Below are 15,545 nucleotides of genomic sequence, written 5' to 3' on the forward strand. Positions count from 1 at the left end.
TCAAAGACCATTTTTTACCCAATTGCTGTAGAATTAACTGCATTCCACTGTGGTCTCTTGCTTTCCCTTCCCGTCCCTGTGGGTCTAGTGGTATTTAAGAGTACGGGCAGGACTTTGTTTAGTAGAAGATTTGTGTCCTGATATTAACATTGCTTACCACAGACTGGTAGAACATCCTCAGCATGGTACTGCTGAAACTGAATGACCGAAGCCTATGCAGAAAGTAGAGTTGGTTCTGGCCCTTTTTGCACACAGCCTCAATGTTCTTAGTCCAGCTTGTAGTGCACCACTCAGCAAAGGGTCCATGACGACCCTGTAACCGTCAAATCAACTTTACTGATCTCACAAATAACAGAAACCTCAGGAAGAACAAGAGAGGAGGGATACCTGTCCCGGGATGGACAGAAAGATATCAGAATAGACCAACAAAAAAATACTACAGTACTGCACTACTGTACTCTACAACCCTACCCTACCCTACTGTACCCTACCCTAACCTACCCTACCCTACTCTACCCTACCCTACTCTACTCTACCCTAACCTACTCTATCCTACCCTACTCTACTCTACTCTACTCTACTCTACTCTACTCTACTCTACTCTACTCTACTCTACCCTACCCTACCCTACGCTGCTCTGCTCTGCTCTACTCTACCCTACTCTACCCTACCCTACCCTACTCTACCCTACCCTACCCTACCCTACCCTACCCTACCCTACCCTACCCTACCCTACCCTGCCCTGCCCTACCCTACCCTACCCTACCCTACTCTACTCTACCCTACCCTACCCTACTCTACCCTACCCTACCCTACCCTACTCTACTCTACTCTACTCTACCCTGCCCTGCCCTGCCCTGCCCTGCTCTACTCTACTCTACTCTACTCTACTCTACCCTACCCTACCCTACCCTACTCTACTCTACTCTACCCTACCCTACCCTACCCTACCCTACTCTACTCTACTCTACTCTACTCTACCCTACTCTACTCTACCCTACTCTACTCTACTCTACTCTACTCTACTCTACTCTACTCTACTCTACGCTACCCTTCCCTACCCTACCCTACGCTACTCTAATCTACTCTACTCTACCCTACCCTACCCTACGCTACTCTACCCTACCCTAACCTACTCTACTCTACCCTACCCTACGCTACTCTACCCTACCCTACCCTACCCTACGCTACTCTACCCTACTCTACCCTACCCTACCCTACTCTACTCTACCCTACCCTACCCTACCCTACCCTACTCTACCCTACCCTACCCTACTCTACCCTACGCTACTCTACCCTACGCTACTCTACCCTACGCTACTCTACCCTACCCTACGCTACTCTACCCTACCCTACGCTACTCTACCCTACCCTACGCTACGCTACTCTACCCTACCCTACTCTACCCTACCCTATCCTACCCTACCCTACCCTACGCTACCCTACTCTACTCTACCCTACGCTACTCTACCCTACTCTACTCTACCCTACCCTACCCTACCCTACTCTACTCTACCCTACTCTACTCTACCCTACCCTACCCTACCCTACTCTACCCTACCCTACTCTACCCTAACCTACTGTACCCTACCCTACGCTACTCTACCCTACCCTACGCTACTCTACCCTACGCTACTCTACCCTACCCTACGCTACTCTACCCTACCCTACCCTACGCTACCCTACGCTACGCTACTCTACCCTACCCTACCCTACGCTACTCTACTCTACCCTACCCTACGCTACTCTACCCTACCCTACCCTACTCTACCCTACCCTACCCTACTCTACTCTACCCTACCCCACCCTACTCTACTCTACCCTACCCTACCCTACTCTACCCTACCCTACCCTACTCTACTCTACCCTACCCTACCCTACTCTACCCTACTCTACTCTACTCTACTCTACTCTACTCTACTCTACCCTACCCTACCCTACTCTACCCTACCCTACCCTACCCTACTCTACCCTACCCCACCCCACTCTACTCTACCCTACCCTACCCTACTCTACCCTACCCTACTCTACTCTACCCTACCCTACCCTACTCTACCCTACGCTACTCTACTCTACTCTACCCTACCCTACCCTACCCTACCCTACCCTACCCTACCCTACCCTACTCTACCCTACCCTACCTTACTCTACTCTACTCTACTCTACTCTACTCTACCCTACCCTACCCTACCCTACTCTACCCTACGCTACCCTACTCTACTCTACCCTACCCTACCCTACCCTACCCTACCCTACCCTACCCTACCCTACCCTACCCTACTCTACTCTACTCTACCCTACCCTACTCTACTCTACTCTACTCTACTCTACTCTACTCTACTCTACTCTACTCTACTCTACTCTACTCTACTCTACTCTACTCTACTCTACTCTACTCTACTCTACTCTACTCTACCCTACCCTACCCTACCCTACCCTACTCTCCCCTACCCTATCCCTATCTATCTGCCTTGCAGTGAACTTGCTCCTCAGCAGGGCCTCCAGGTGAACATTGGCACAGTAAAGCAGGAAGATGATGGTATCTTCCACTAACATTTGTCTGGTATGCATACTGAAGGGAGTCCAGTAATGGCTCAACCAGGGGCTGTAAATGTAATGGTCTTCATCAGGTTGGAAGTCAGCACCACTGGTCTGCATTATTTGGAGGAGCTAGAGCTTGGGGGACCAGAGTCAGGCTTGACCCCAACAGGTATGGTATTGATCGTGAGAATAGGCAGTACAGCGGGTTTGTGGGGTTTAGGGGGGCAGATGGTCAAAGAGCTGGCTGAGGGGTGAATAGCATCCACATCTGTTTGAGAAAGGATTCAACTAGTTCAGGTCCCCTCATCGTAACTGGCTACCAGTCCAGTTGTATCCAGTGACTCCAAAAGCAAGCTAGCTTATATAGCAAGCTAATTCTTTATTTTTGGATTTTTTTAAGGAACACAAACACACAACGTCTCCTGGAGGTTTTGTTCCAACTTCCTCCTGTATCTATCCTTGCCTTGCTGATTCCTCACCTTAAGTTATATCTGAACCTGGTCCTCTTCCGCTCTCATTTAAAAGGCTATGAAACTATGTTTCCTTAATATTGACATACAGCAGGTAGTGTGTATTATTTACCTTGGTTGGACATTCCACAAACTGCTTGAAAGTAGGCAGATCCAGGACAAGGAGTTGGGTGGTTGATGTACAAATGAGTCTTTTATTTGGCTCTGACTACATCTCCTTTGATGTCACCATATCGATGCTCATCTACATCTGCTTTCAAGATAAAATTGTACAAATCAGCCCCGCTGTAAATGCCAAGTCTCTTCTGGATTCAGAATGAAACAAACTCTGTGAAATAAATCAGTTGACTGGAATCCTGCTCTCTTGTGTCTTTTTCAAACAGGTCCAAAGCCAGTACATGCCTGCTGTACACAGACCCCAGGAGCCGGTACCAGGTCCGGCTTCCTCCCAAGCTGCCAGGCATGCACTACAGTGTGGATGAACAGTGTCAGATCTTGTTTGGAACTAATGCCACTTTCTGCAATGACATGGAGGTACAAAACAACTTTAATGATCAGTATTTTTTTAAATGTTGACTTATTCAGGATAAATTGATTTAATATCTTACCTAGCCTAAAAATAAAGTATTTCCATTGATATTAAAGCTGGGGTATATGATTTGGGGAGAAAATAGCAGTTGGGATAGAGATTTGAATCCAAATACCTCAACCGCTCCACTTGTTCTCTTTGGTCCCTCCCCTATGGTCCCTCCCTGACATGCTCTAGAACACCAACAACGTCGGTGCAAAGTGAATGGACAGTCCTAACAGCAATTAAGAACAGAGAATCGGAGCATCGCTCTGATTGGTCAAAGTGTACAGCTCATGTTAACTTTGACCAATCAGAAATCATATACCCCAGCTTTAAGGGTTCAAAAAAAAAAATAAAAAAAAAAAGGTTGGACAACTCCTAAAAAAAGGACAAGGATATATTTGCTGGCTTGCGGATAAAGTTTTAAATAAATACGTTTTTTTTTCATTCAGAAAAAGACCTTCCTGAAACACAAATTAAATGGTGGTTCTATAACATATATCCATTCACGTAGTCAATGAAGAAAAATCATATCAAACCACATTAGTGAACTGGCAGGAAGTCTTGACTGAATGAACACCAGAGGCCTGTTTCAGGTAGCTGGTTTTGAGGCAACCCAGAGTTTGTTCGCTCTGAGTTGGTGGAAACTCTGGGTTTTCCTTTTCAAGAAGCAGGATCAGCGCAACCGAGAGTCAGTTACTGCGGCAACATACGCCGTGGGTCTAACCTGCTCGGGAGGTGGTTAGACCTACCCTGAGTTTGTTTTCACTTTACGCTGCAGCTCCGACTGAAGAAAGAGTGCCACTGTCACACGCGTCCCTATACAATTTAAAGCAAAATCACTCCATAGAAATCTCCATCGGGATGTTTTTATCATTTCCTGATGATTTTACGTTTGACCGATCATTTATCTGATCAGTAGCCTTGTTCTCAGCCCTCGGTCCGTTCATATAGGCGGCCACCTTACACATCGTGACATGCTCTACATTCAGATTAATAAACCTATTTGTATTGTATGCTTGTTAACGTCTGTGCCACTGAACAGATGTATGTCAGGTGGATTCATGTAACGCTGCGGCTGCACGCGATAGTTACTGTTCACTTGTGCGATCCTAAAGTCACAGACGAGCCTCGTTAAATAGCCTAATATGAATATAAAAATGATATAATAATTTAAACTGTGATCACTTGAGGAAAATGGATCTGGTAATAAATCAATCAGGCTCTTCAATGGAAACTGTCACCTAATGTGTCTTGACGTTAATGTCTTTCACTCCCCATTTAAAAGAAGCGACAGTCTGTTTACTGCCCAGTGGGCTATTAGGCTATAGCTTCCCAACATATTATACAGCGAATATAAAACACTGTCAGAAATGCTGTGCCGCGCCAGCTTTATTACTTTACTGCTGATATGCGTAACTTTTTAAAATAGACTATGGCTTCTCATACGGAAGCGAAATGATTGCTCTGTTTTTTTCTGAATTGCCGAGGAGATTAGATCAGATTTATGTGACAATATCCCCGTTAATTCTTCTCCATAGGCTACCATAAACTCATTCGTTAATATTTCTAACTCTAGTGGGAGGAGCGGAGAAGTTTTTTTTTTTTTTTTTTTTTTTTGAGAAGTGGAGAAGTGGGAGGATCACGCATTTGTTTCTTCTGTTTCCATGGTGAATCATGTTATCAGCGATCCATTGACGATGGCTTTTATGCACACGCTCCACCCAGAGTGAACACGCTCAGAGTTGATTGACCCAACGCTGATCCACTGTTCTGAAACCCAAAACCCAGAGTTACTCATCAACCCTGCGCTCTGAGTTGACCAACTCAGAGTGCAGGATTAAACTCAGAGTATGTAAAACCAGCTACCTGAAACAGGCCTCAGGGACAGAAAGGGAAGAGACTGGAAAAAAAACAATAAAAAACATTTTACAGGCATGCCGGTCATTGTTAATTTTGATTATATACTATGTACTGGAGCAAGTAGATGCATGAAAAGTTGAGGCAAATTGAAGTGCTCACCTTTATTTTTTTCCTAAATTTTTTTGTTTTAAAAATGCTTGAGATTCCAGCGATAGGACCTGTGTGACTGAAGCCCTATATTAAGTAGGTTGCTGCAGTTGCTCAACACATAACCTTAGCAAAGGAAAAACAAGCATTCTGAGCACCAGGTGTGTCATTTCGTTGAGAAACCTAACAGTAATACTCAGACTAAAAAGAACTGTCTTAACCATTGTGTTTGCTTCACCAAGGCTGTTTAGTTAGTGTTGTACCTCAGGGTTTAACTCCCTCAAAACCAGAAATTCTCAAATAGTGTCCTATAACTGTCTTAGAGTACAAAACATGTCTGGGCCTTAAATAAGTTAATTCTTACACATGTTGGCTGTTAATACAAACTCAACAGGTGCACAGATGAAATTACCATGTGAATTTAATATTTTATCTTGTGATTTGTGTGTGTGTGTGTGTGTGTGTGTGTGTGTGTGTGTGTGTGTGTGTGTGTGTGTGTGTGTGTGTGTGTGTGTGTGTGTGTGTCAGCACTTGATGTGTGCTGGTCTTTGGTGTTTAGTAGAGGGAGATTCAACCTGCAAGACCAAACTGGATCCTCCTCTGGACGGAACAGAGTGTGGATCGGACAAGGTGAGACTGTCTCGCTCAAACACCGTGCTTTCACAGATTCTCAGATTATAATTTTTCATAGGCAACAGCTTCTGATAGAACATACACATTTTTTCTTTCCAAAATGAGGACTATGCTGTGTGAAGTGTATTTCAAATAATTGTGCGTGTGTGTGTCAGTGGTGCAGGGCAGGCGAGTGTGTGAGTAAGACTCCCATCCCCCAGCATGTGGACGGTGACTGGAGTCCGTGGAGCCAGTGGAGCATGTGCAGCAGGACCTGCGGTACTGGAGTCCAGTTCAGACAGAGGAAATGTGACAACCCTCCGTATGTCGTCCGTGTGTCTGTCTGTGTGCGTGCGTGTGTGTGTGTGTGTGTGTGCTTATGTGTGTGTGTTTGTTTGTGTGTGAGAGAGAAAAAGATTGTACCTGGAACAAAATGATGAATTCTGCAAAAAATAATAATAATAGACAACACTTCCCTTTAAATGCCTGAAACATTAAATGAAAACAAAATTATTTTAGATTTAGAAAATAAAACTACATTAATATGTCAGTACAGGACCTACATCTTACAAGCACAGTAGCCGGCGTACACTATTAAGATTTTAACATTTCATTAAGATGATGCTATTATCCAAAGTGACTTCCATCATTAAAGGAATATTTCATAATTTTTAAATGTTTAGCTTGATGCTCATCAAAAGGCAACACAAACCATCCCTTTAACTGTGCGCGCATTTTTTATGAAGAAAATGGCAAAGGTTGCTCATTGCAAGCTAGCTTACCTCATACAATGGTAGGCAAGGGTAGCGTTAGTCTACCTCTGCTGACAATCAGAAGATACACTTTTCAACATCACTAAATACTCCTGTGTGCTGTAGGGACTTCTTTACTTACTATGTTATATTGTGCTCTATATTTTGCGCACGCTATCGTATGTCATTTTAGAATCAAATACACCCGATGGAAACCACGGACTGCCCGGGAAGGCTTTTTAATCGGACACTGCGGTGAAGTTAGTTTGAAGTTGGATATTCTAAAGACATTCATCAGCTAAGACTCCAACTTCAAACTAACACCGCGGTCCGTATCTCATTGTTTCCCAATCTGAGTGTTCATACTCTGTGTGTGTGTGTGTGTGTGTGTGTGTGCGTGCGTGCGTGTGCAGGCCTGGTCCAGGTGGGCGCCAGTGTCAGAGGGCCAATGTGGAGCACAAGGCCTGTGAAGGTCTTCCCTGTCCCAAGGGGGCGCCCAGCTTCAGAGACCTGCAGTGTCTGTCCTACGACCGCCACGCCAGCAAGAAGAAGGCCGGCATGCTGACGTCTATTATTAATGATGGTGAGACTCATTTTTATTGTTATTGACCAGTCAAAATGGTGCATGAACACACAAAGGCTTGGGCATCATTTTAAAGTAGTCCACTTTCTACAGTTTTGAGTTGGAAAGATCAGGCGACACTGCTGCGCCTTCACAGGGCTTGTGCGACCATATCAATTAGACATTCTGCCAAATCCATCTCCAAGCGCACACAGTCTCAAATGATCTATTGTTGCAGGCAGCACACACATTTAACCCGCGGCCCGCCCACGTTTGGTTAATTTCTACCCGTGCCCATACCCATGAATCTATATGAACGAACCCGTGCTAACCCGACCCGTTGCACGACTCTGCAGTGGAGTACTCTTTTAAAATGTGGAAAAATCACTCACCCTCAAATGGTTCATAGAATTTCATGTCATATTAAACCATAGAGTCTTGAGCTTACATGATAGGTATACACCCACATGTGCTCAGTAGTGATACACAAAACAGTATGTTCAAGGAAATGCAATATGGGCCAAAAACAAGAACCAGAAGATTCAGATTACAGGATTACTAACAGTGACAGGAAAACTACCCAGTAACATTTACATTGCAGCTTTTCCCAGCAGAAAGCCCACACTAAAAATGTTGTTCTTCCATGATTATCCTTATTACTGACGATAAATAGTGGAAAAGTTAACGCTGGATGGAAGTTAACGCTGGATGGAAATACTCCTACTACTTTAATGCTGCTGAGTTGAAAACAACAGTGGGTGTCAACATTGTTTAGGTTACGGTGAAAACTGACGTATCCTAAACAAGGATGGCAGCTTTATACTGTGTATTCTTTATTATACTGTGCCCAGGGAGGAATAATTGTATTGAAGTTGTAATGATTAATATGTTACTAAAAGGCAGTGACCTGGTGAGCTGAACAGGCTGCAGTGTTTTTTCAGTTGAATACACACATTGTATGCTTTCATTACAAGCGCACAGATTGAAACAGGTGGGTCGTAAATACTAAAAACTCACAAATAAAGCCTTTGTCCTTGTGCTTTTTGATGTTACACCACTAAATGCTAGGCTGCCAGTGAGTCGCTTGGAAGCGAACACTGCTTTCACACCACAGTTGAGAGAGGAAAATGGGAACCAGAATATAAATAGGTATGAATAGGTATTGCACGATGTAATGAAAACATGTGATATACGTACTAGACAGATTCACACTTGTTAAGGGTATGCATTGTGAGAAAAAAAATCAAAAATCAATCTACATTTAATGTATCAATATATAGAACTTGACTGTAAGTATTTTTGACTGTACATTATCTACATCCAAACAAAACAACTTCAAATGCAGCCCCATCTGGCAACTTCTTCCTAAAAGGGATTCCATCTCTAAAAATGTGTTCAGCCTTAACATGACATCAAATGTTTCCCCATGTTATTAAAGAGGTTGTGTGTGCTTTGTACTCCCTGTGTATCTGCCCACAAACAACGCTACACATTGAGGTGGGTATTGCTGAGTAACTTGCTGTTGTTAAACCTTTTATTGGCCCAGACCATGAACTGGGATGGGAGTTGGTTTAAAGTGTCAAGCTGGAAGAAATAATGGTTTATTGTTATGTTGTTGGAATTGGTAACTACTAAGCTTTACAACTGTTGCAGCTTCTAAAAGGCCACAACTTCTGCACTCTTATTGTGGTTGTGTGTTTCTTCACTGTAACCTTCCGCCCTTTGACTGATTTATATTAGATAAGACCCGCCTTTTTGAGATTGGACAGCCAATCAGAAGGACAAATGACAACCTGTGACCATGAGCAGTCAAGTCGATGAAAATGGATCTGGATGATGCTGTGCTGAAGACTATCCCTGTGTTCCAATCCCCATACTTTCTGCTATTTAGTATGGTAGAGAAAAAAAATTAGGATGTCACAATTATTGTGGTCAGATTTGTATGGTTAAAAGTACCCGGATGTCTACTACATCCGGTAGAGATTTTTAGTGTTGAGAACAGCATGCTATTTGGGCGATTCTGACCCACGATCCAGTGCGCGTCACATCGACGGAGCCTCTGTATGAAAACAAACGGGGATGAGACGGATATAAAAGCAAGAGGCAAGATCAAGGCGTAGTGTTGTGATGAAATTAATAAGTAAAAGTTTGTCCCAATTGTGTGCCGACTGCATGCTAACTAGATTGTATATATGATCAGCTGTAGTTTGTAGAATAGAAAAGAGAAAGGATATTCAATTTGGAACGCAGGGTATGTCTTGGGAGAAGTTTGGTAGGAGAAGGGATGTGAATTACAACATCCAGTGTCAAAGTAGTAGCTTCAACCAATGAGCATTTGAGCATGAAAGTTCATTGTTGACCTTTTGGTTTAGTTTTTGTGGCAAAGACATCTCACTAGCCAATCAATGATGGCCCTGTGCACACCAGGAATGTCTTAACTGTCCCAATTTATTTGTTCAACAATGGTTTTGCTTTGTGATCTTCATTTCTTCCTACATGATCTGGAACAGATATTTATTTTGAAAGCTTCTCATCCGTGGTCAGATATATTAATGATGTATCCAGAAATATGGTTGTTTTATTCACATCGTTTGTATTTTAAACCGAGGGATCGAAAGAGCACTCGAAGATTTTACTTGAGTAAAAATAACTATCTAAAGAAAATGTTACTTAAAATATGGGGTTAACACTTTACAATAAGGGTACATTAATAAACTGTTAATAACTGCTTAGTTAACACTTTGTTAGAATGAACTAATCAATTATGCTTAGTTAATGCTTAATCATTAGTAAACTAAGCATAGTTCATGCTTCACCAACCATAAACCAAATGTGAATATCTAAACATTAACAGTTAGTTCATTCTTAACTATGCATTAACTAAGCATGAATAGCGTTAACTAAGCATTAACTATCAGTTAATTAATTATTGTAAAGTGTGACCAAATTTGCTTTACAAGTAATATTATTTGTGACTTCAAGCTTTATTGTGTTGAATGGCTGTGCATTTTCTTGTATTTGTCAAAGCACCTCAAACTCTTGAACATAAGGGCGCCCTTAGCTCAGTTGGTAGGGCGTCGTCGTCGTCGTCCCCCCCCCGGGCCGGGCCCAGCAGCAGACCCGGGTTCATGTCACTCCCCTCTCTGCCCCATTTCACCTCTGTCTCTTCTCACTATCAATAAAGCATAAAAAATGCCAACAAATATCTTTAGAAAAAGATAGAAAAACTCTTGAACATAAAGGTCTACAGTAGAATAGTATCTTTGGAGACATGCAGCTTTGCTCTGCACAGACACGGCAGCTGTTTTTTATCGGCTACAGCTCCTGATTTGGCTCCTGTCTTTTATTCCATGATTTATGAGTATTTTTCATGTGACTTTTATTATTACTCTGTAATGGATGCTACTTGAAATGTAGCGCTGAAATACATTTGAAAAATCATGAAACTTAAAATTTGCAAATGAGTAAAGTAAATGAATTTGTAACGTCCTCCCCTGGTTATGGAAACCTTTTAAAAGCACAAACCTGTTGCTCTTCATGTGAGGAGCAAAGCCACAATGCAAAACACATTGTTGATCACATGATGTGTAATATATATGTTTCAAACTCACAGTCTTCATCAGTGAACTTGCATGTGTGACCTAATGATGGAACATCTGTTGTCAAGTGTCTGGAGTCAGATATTCTGGGGAAAGCTTGTTGTCAAAATCCCTTTGTCAAAATCAGTGAATATCTCCTCATGATCTGCTACCTGTCCATACTGTGTGTGTGTGCTGCCAATACACAGCCTAGGCTCTGCAAACTGGTATGTTGCTAGCTACGGTGGGCCCCCTAGGATGTGTATTAACATCATATTTGTTTTCAGCGCACACACAGTTCCACCTTTAACACATGTTTTTATTTCTAAAGGGGGGAAAATAACTGTCCCTTTTCAAGTATGGGCTTTGGTGCCAGATTTGCTTGGAAAGACTGCTTGCACAGCAATTCTTAAAATGACACATGTATTGTATATTGTACTTATATTTTTATATAGATTTATTTTATGTATTTCCTTGCTTTCTATGTAGCCTATAGCTACGGACCTACTTGAAATAAAGATTGATTGAATCTTTTATTTTTACTATTATTCTAATCAGTACACTTACAACATGATTTTGTGACTTTGTGTGTGTGTGTGTGTGTGTGTGTGTGTGTGTGTTTGTGTGTGTGTGAGCAGAGAAGCCGTGTGTGTTATTCTGCAGTCCGGTGGGTCGAGATATCCCGGTGCTGGTGTCTGACAGAGTGATGGATGGGACTCCCTGTGGACCGTACGAGACCGACCTGTGTGTTAACGGGAGGTGTCAGGTACACACACACACACACACACACTGAGCTGACAGCCAATGACACCACAGAGGTAGCCATTGCCATGTAACGTATAACAGGACAACCATAGGCTTAGCTTAGTACAACCACATGTGTGTCTTTGTTCTTGAAACAGCACAAATGGTGTGAATAGTGAAGCATTTTCTTTTTTTTTAAAGATTTTTTTGGCATTTTTGCTTTACTGGATAGATTTGTAGAGACAGAGGTGAAATGGGGCAGAGAGGGGAAGACAAGCAGGGAACTGACCCGGGCGGGATTCGAACCCAGGTCTGCTGCAATAATGTGTAGTATTGGTAAGAATCAAGAAGGTTTATTGTCATATGCACATTAATAATCACAGCAGCAGCCATTGGCAATGAAATGCATAAGTCCCAGGCTCCTCTCAACAATAGAAGAAGAAAATGTGTCGTAGAAACACACAAGCGAGTGTCACGGCATAGGGTGACATCTTGGTTAGAGACCCTAGTCCATTAAACATCTCCAAAGTTCTGTTTTTCAACAGCCAGTGAAGTGTGAAGGAATGATTTCGGCACTGCTGTCCTCACTGAAAAAGAGTCAGTCGTGAGATAAATAAAGCCAGGTCCCAGCGCAGGGCTGTAAAGGAGAATGCTCCTGCTGGGATCAATAGAAAAGCCTTATTTGTTAGCAGTGGTGGAGAGGCTCCACAGCCCCACATCTCCTGGGGAGGGATGAGGCCTTTATTTGGAATCTTGCTGTCCCGACTACAGTCAGTCTTTTGTGTTTATTTGCAAAATGGATGCTGGCACATTTGGGAGGAATTCCCCCTCATTCTGCCCTAGAGGGAGAGAGAGGGAGAAAGAGGGAGAGAGAGAGGGAGGGAGAGAGGGGGAGAGAGAGAGAAAGAGAGAGAGGGAGGGATAGAGAGAAGGGGAGAGAGAGACCGGTCCAGAAAGTCGAATATGGATGCAATTATCATGACGCACATGTGCTCACAAAATACTTACTTCTTACATCTCAGCAATGACTCATGTATCCTTAGCTGTGCAAGATCACTTAGAAGAAGCACAGCTGAAGCACACATTGCATGTTTCTCTCTCTGTCTCTCTCTCTTTCTTTCTCTCTGTCTCTCTCTTTCTTTCTCTCTGTCTCTCTCTTCTTGTCTCTCTCTCTCTGTCTCTGTCTCTCTCTCTCTCTCATGGAACAAAGTACAGTGATAGTAGTTGGGTTAAGGATTCAATCATGTTTGGATTGTGATAAGGGTCATATTAGGGTGACGATTAAGGTGAGACACTATGGCCATCATCTCACATCAGTTTTTTTCAATACTCAGTCTGAACACAAAATCTCAACTTCTAAAGCAGCCACAACAACTCAACTTTCCATAACCAGTCTTAGCACTGCTCGGAAGGTTATTACAGAATTATGTGTTCATGTATTGTCAATCGTAAATCGAAAAAAAGCGATGTATGTATCCAAAATATGTTCAGTAAAAACATTGGACACATGTGGAAAAAATGAAATGAAGATTTGAACTCTTGCTTTATACAACATCTAGACATTTGGTTTTAAGGAGATGCAAATTTGAGCATATTTAGTAAGATATTGCTAAATGTATTTAAACATTTCTGTTTTCAACTACCATAGAAAAACATTATTATTTTAATGAAAGCAATCAACTGGCAAAGTTTCATGATGATATCTGCAGTATAAGTTAAACAGCAAACCCCTATTCACCTTAAGGTTGATTCACAATACCGGTCGTATGTTTTAGCCTCTTTACTACACTATCACATAGACGTCAGTGTGTTTTTCTATTCTACATACTACAGCTGACCGTATGTAGTAAGCATGCAGTAGGCAAACAATTGGGTCATACTTTTACTTATTTATTTCATCATAACTTCGCTCCTTCATCTTTTCTCTTGCTTATATATCCATCTCATCCCCGGTTGTTCTCACTCTGAGGCTCCGTCGTTGTGACGTCACTTCCTCTGCACACTAGATTATTGGTCAGAATCGCCCAAATACTTTAACATCCTGATTTCAATACTGCAAAATCTCCACTGGATGTAGTAGACATCGGGGGTATTTTTAAGCATACTAAATCTGAACACATGAATGAGGACATCTTAAATCTTTTTCTACCATACTAAATAGCAGAAAGTATGGGGATTGGAACACAGGCAGACACAAATAAGCATGCAGATATACTGAGGTTACAAAATGAGGGAGGAGGCATGGATGTTGTTCTAAGCCTGGCATGTGAGAAGAAAGGAGAAAGAGAGGAAGCAGACAGGAAGAGGGAAGAGGAATATATTCAGTGAAGCTATGAAAATAGACCCTGGATGTTTGACTGAGCGGGGCCCTCTTGATTCAGCAAACTGTGCATTACTTTCTTTATTGCGCTCTGAATGAATGTGTGCCACAGACAGTGTTGCTGATTTTTTAGACTAGCGATGATGTGAGCACAGTCCCTCACACAAAGCTCATTTCATGTGAGAAATCCTACTCTAAACATCTTAACCCTGAGTCTTCCCTCTGGAGATGCCTCTCACTAAATATTTGTAACTGCTTAATCAGGTCAGGGTGGAGGTTATTTTATTTGGTTCTCCGAAAAACAAGCTATTATAATAAGACAAACCTTGAAGCCTATACCAGCCTAGGTTACGCCAGCAGCACAGAATTGTATCTGCATTTTTTTATTCTGAATTGACTTTAAGTGGGCAAGTGAAATGTTGTGAAATCCGGCCTCTTCCAATGGAGAAAAAGTTGAGCGAAAATAAGAGGATTTCTTTTTCAAAGTGATCTTTAGAGAAGGTCAATCCAGTAGTTTTGTCTGGTCTGGATGAATGTACTTGATATGTAAGGGGGGACCTTGCTTGGCATGGCAGCACACCAGCAATGCAATGTGATTATTATCAAAGTATTTGAATTTGTATTCATCTTTTGGATGAGTCATTTCTCCATTCAAAATCAGATTAAACCTGTTTGTAAAAAGATGCCTTTTGATATTGGGCTATACTGTATATAAAACAATATATATAACACAATAAATAAATACTGAATTGATTTGATTTAATCTCAGAAATCTTTTTCCAAATCAGAGGACCAAAGCTTGATTTATGCTTGCGGTTAGGTGTTATAACAGGAGTCCTGTTGAAGATCCCTACAGTATTTTCTTGGTTTCAGTGCCCCAATATGTAACCAATATAACCAATGTAACCCATCACACTGGATGTATGGTAGTTCTACGTCCACTTTCTTAAGTTTTAACACCACCTTCTGACGGGTGACTGAACTACATGTTACACAAGGAAAAGCCCAACCTTCATCCAGCATACCACTTCTTCTTTGTTTTCTTAATAAATAATATCCCTGTACACACACACACACACACACACACACACACACACACACACACACACACACACACACACACACACACACACACTAAAGACAACCCCATCAGCCTTCAGTTTAACTTATGTTCTTCCCTGTTTTGTTGTGGTCAGAAAATTGGCTGCGACGGCATCATCGGCTCTTCAGCCAAAGAGGACCGCTGTGGTGTGTGTAACGGAGATGGGCGATCGTGTAAGATTGTGAGAGGAGACTTCAACCACACCAAAGGAATGGGTGAGTGTGTGTGTGTATTAGTATTCAACATGTATATTCTATGTTGATATTGGCTTTAATTTTTAATA

The 15,545-nt window shown here is 42.2% G+C and overlaps 1 protein-coding gene across 2 annotated transcripts in view; it reads left to right on the plus strand.

Moving 5' to 3' along the window:
• Nucleotides 1–15,545, plus strand: part of adamts17 (ADAM metallopeptidase with thrombospondin type 1 motif, 17) — a 96,764-nt gene that overhangs the window by 54,602 nt on the left and 26,617 nt on the right. For both annotated transcript variants that reach the window (XM_080029375.1, XM_080029376.1), the window contains exons 10-15: nt 3,395–3,545; nt 6,121–6,222; nt 6,381–6,526; nt 7,370–7,539; nt 11,735–11,862; nt 15,357–15,477. In XM_080029375.1, coding sequence (XP_079885501.1) covers nt 3,395–3,545; nt 6,121–6,222; nt 6,381–6,526; nt 7,370–7,539; nt 11,735–11,862; nt 15,357–15,477 — 818 coding nt within the window. The remainder of the gene's footprint in view (nt 1–3,394; nt 3,546–6,120; nt 6,223–6,380; nt 6,527–7,369; nt 7,540–11,734; nt 11,863–15,356; nt 15,478–15,545) is intronic.

This window comes from Ammodytes marinus (genome assembly GCF_949987685.1).
Source record: "Ammodytes marinus genome assembly, chromosome: 1".
NCBI classification, from domain to species: Eukaryota; Metazoa; Chordata; class Actinopteri; order Uranoscopiformes; family Ammodytidae; genus Ammodytes; species Ammodytes marinus.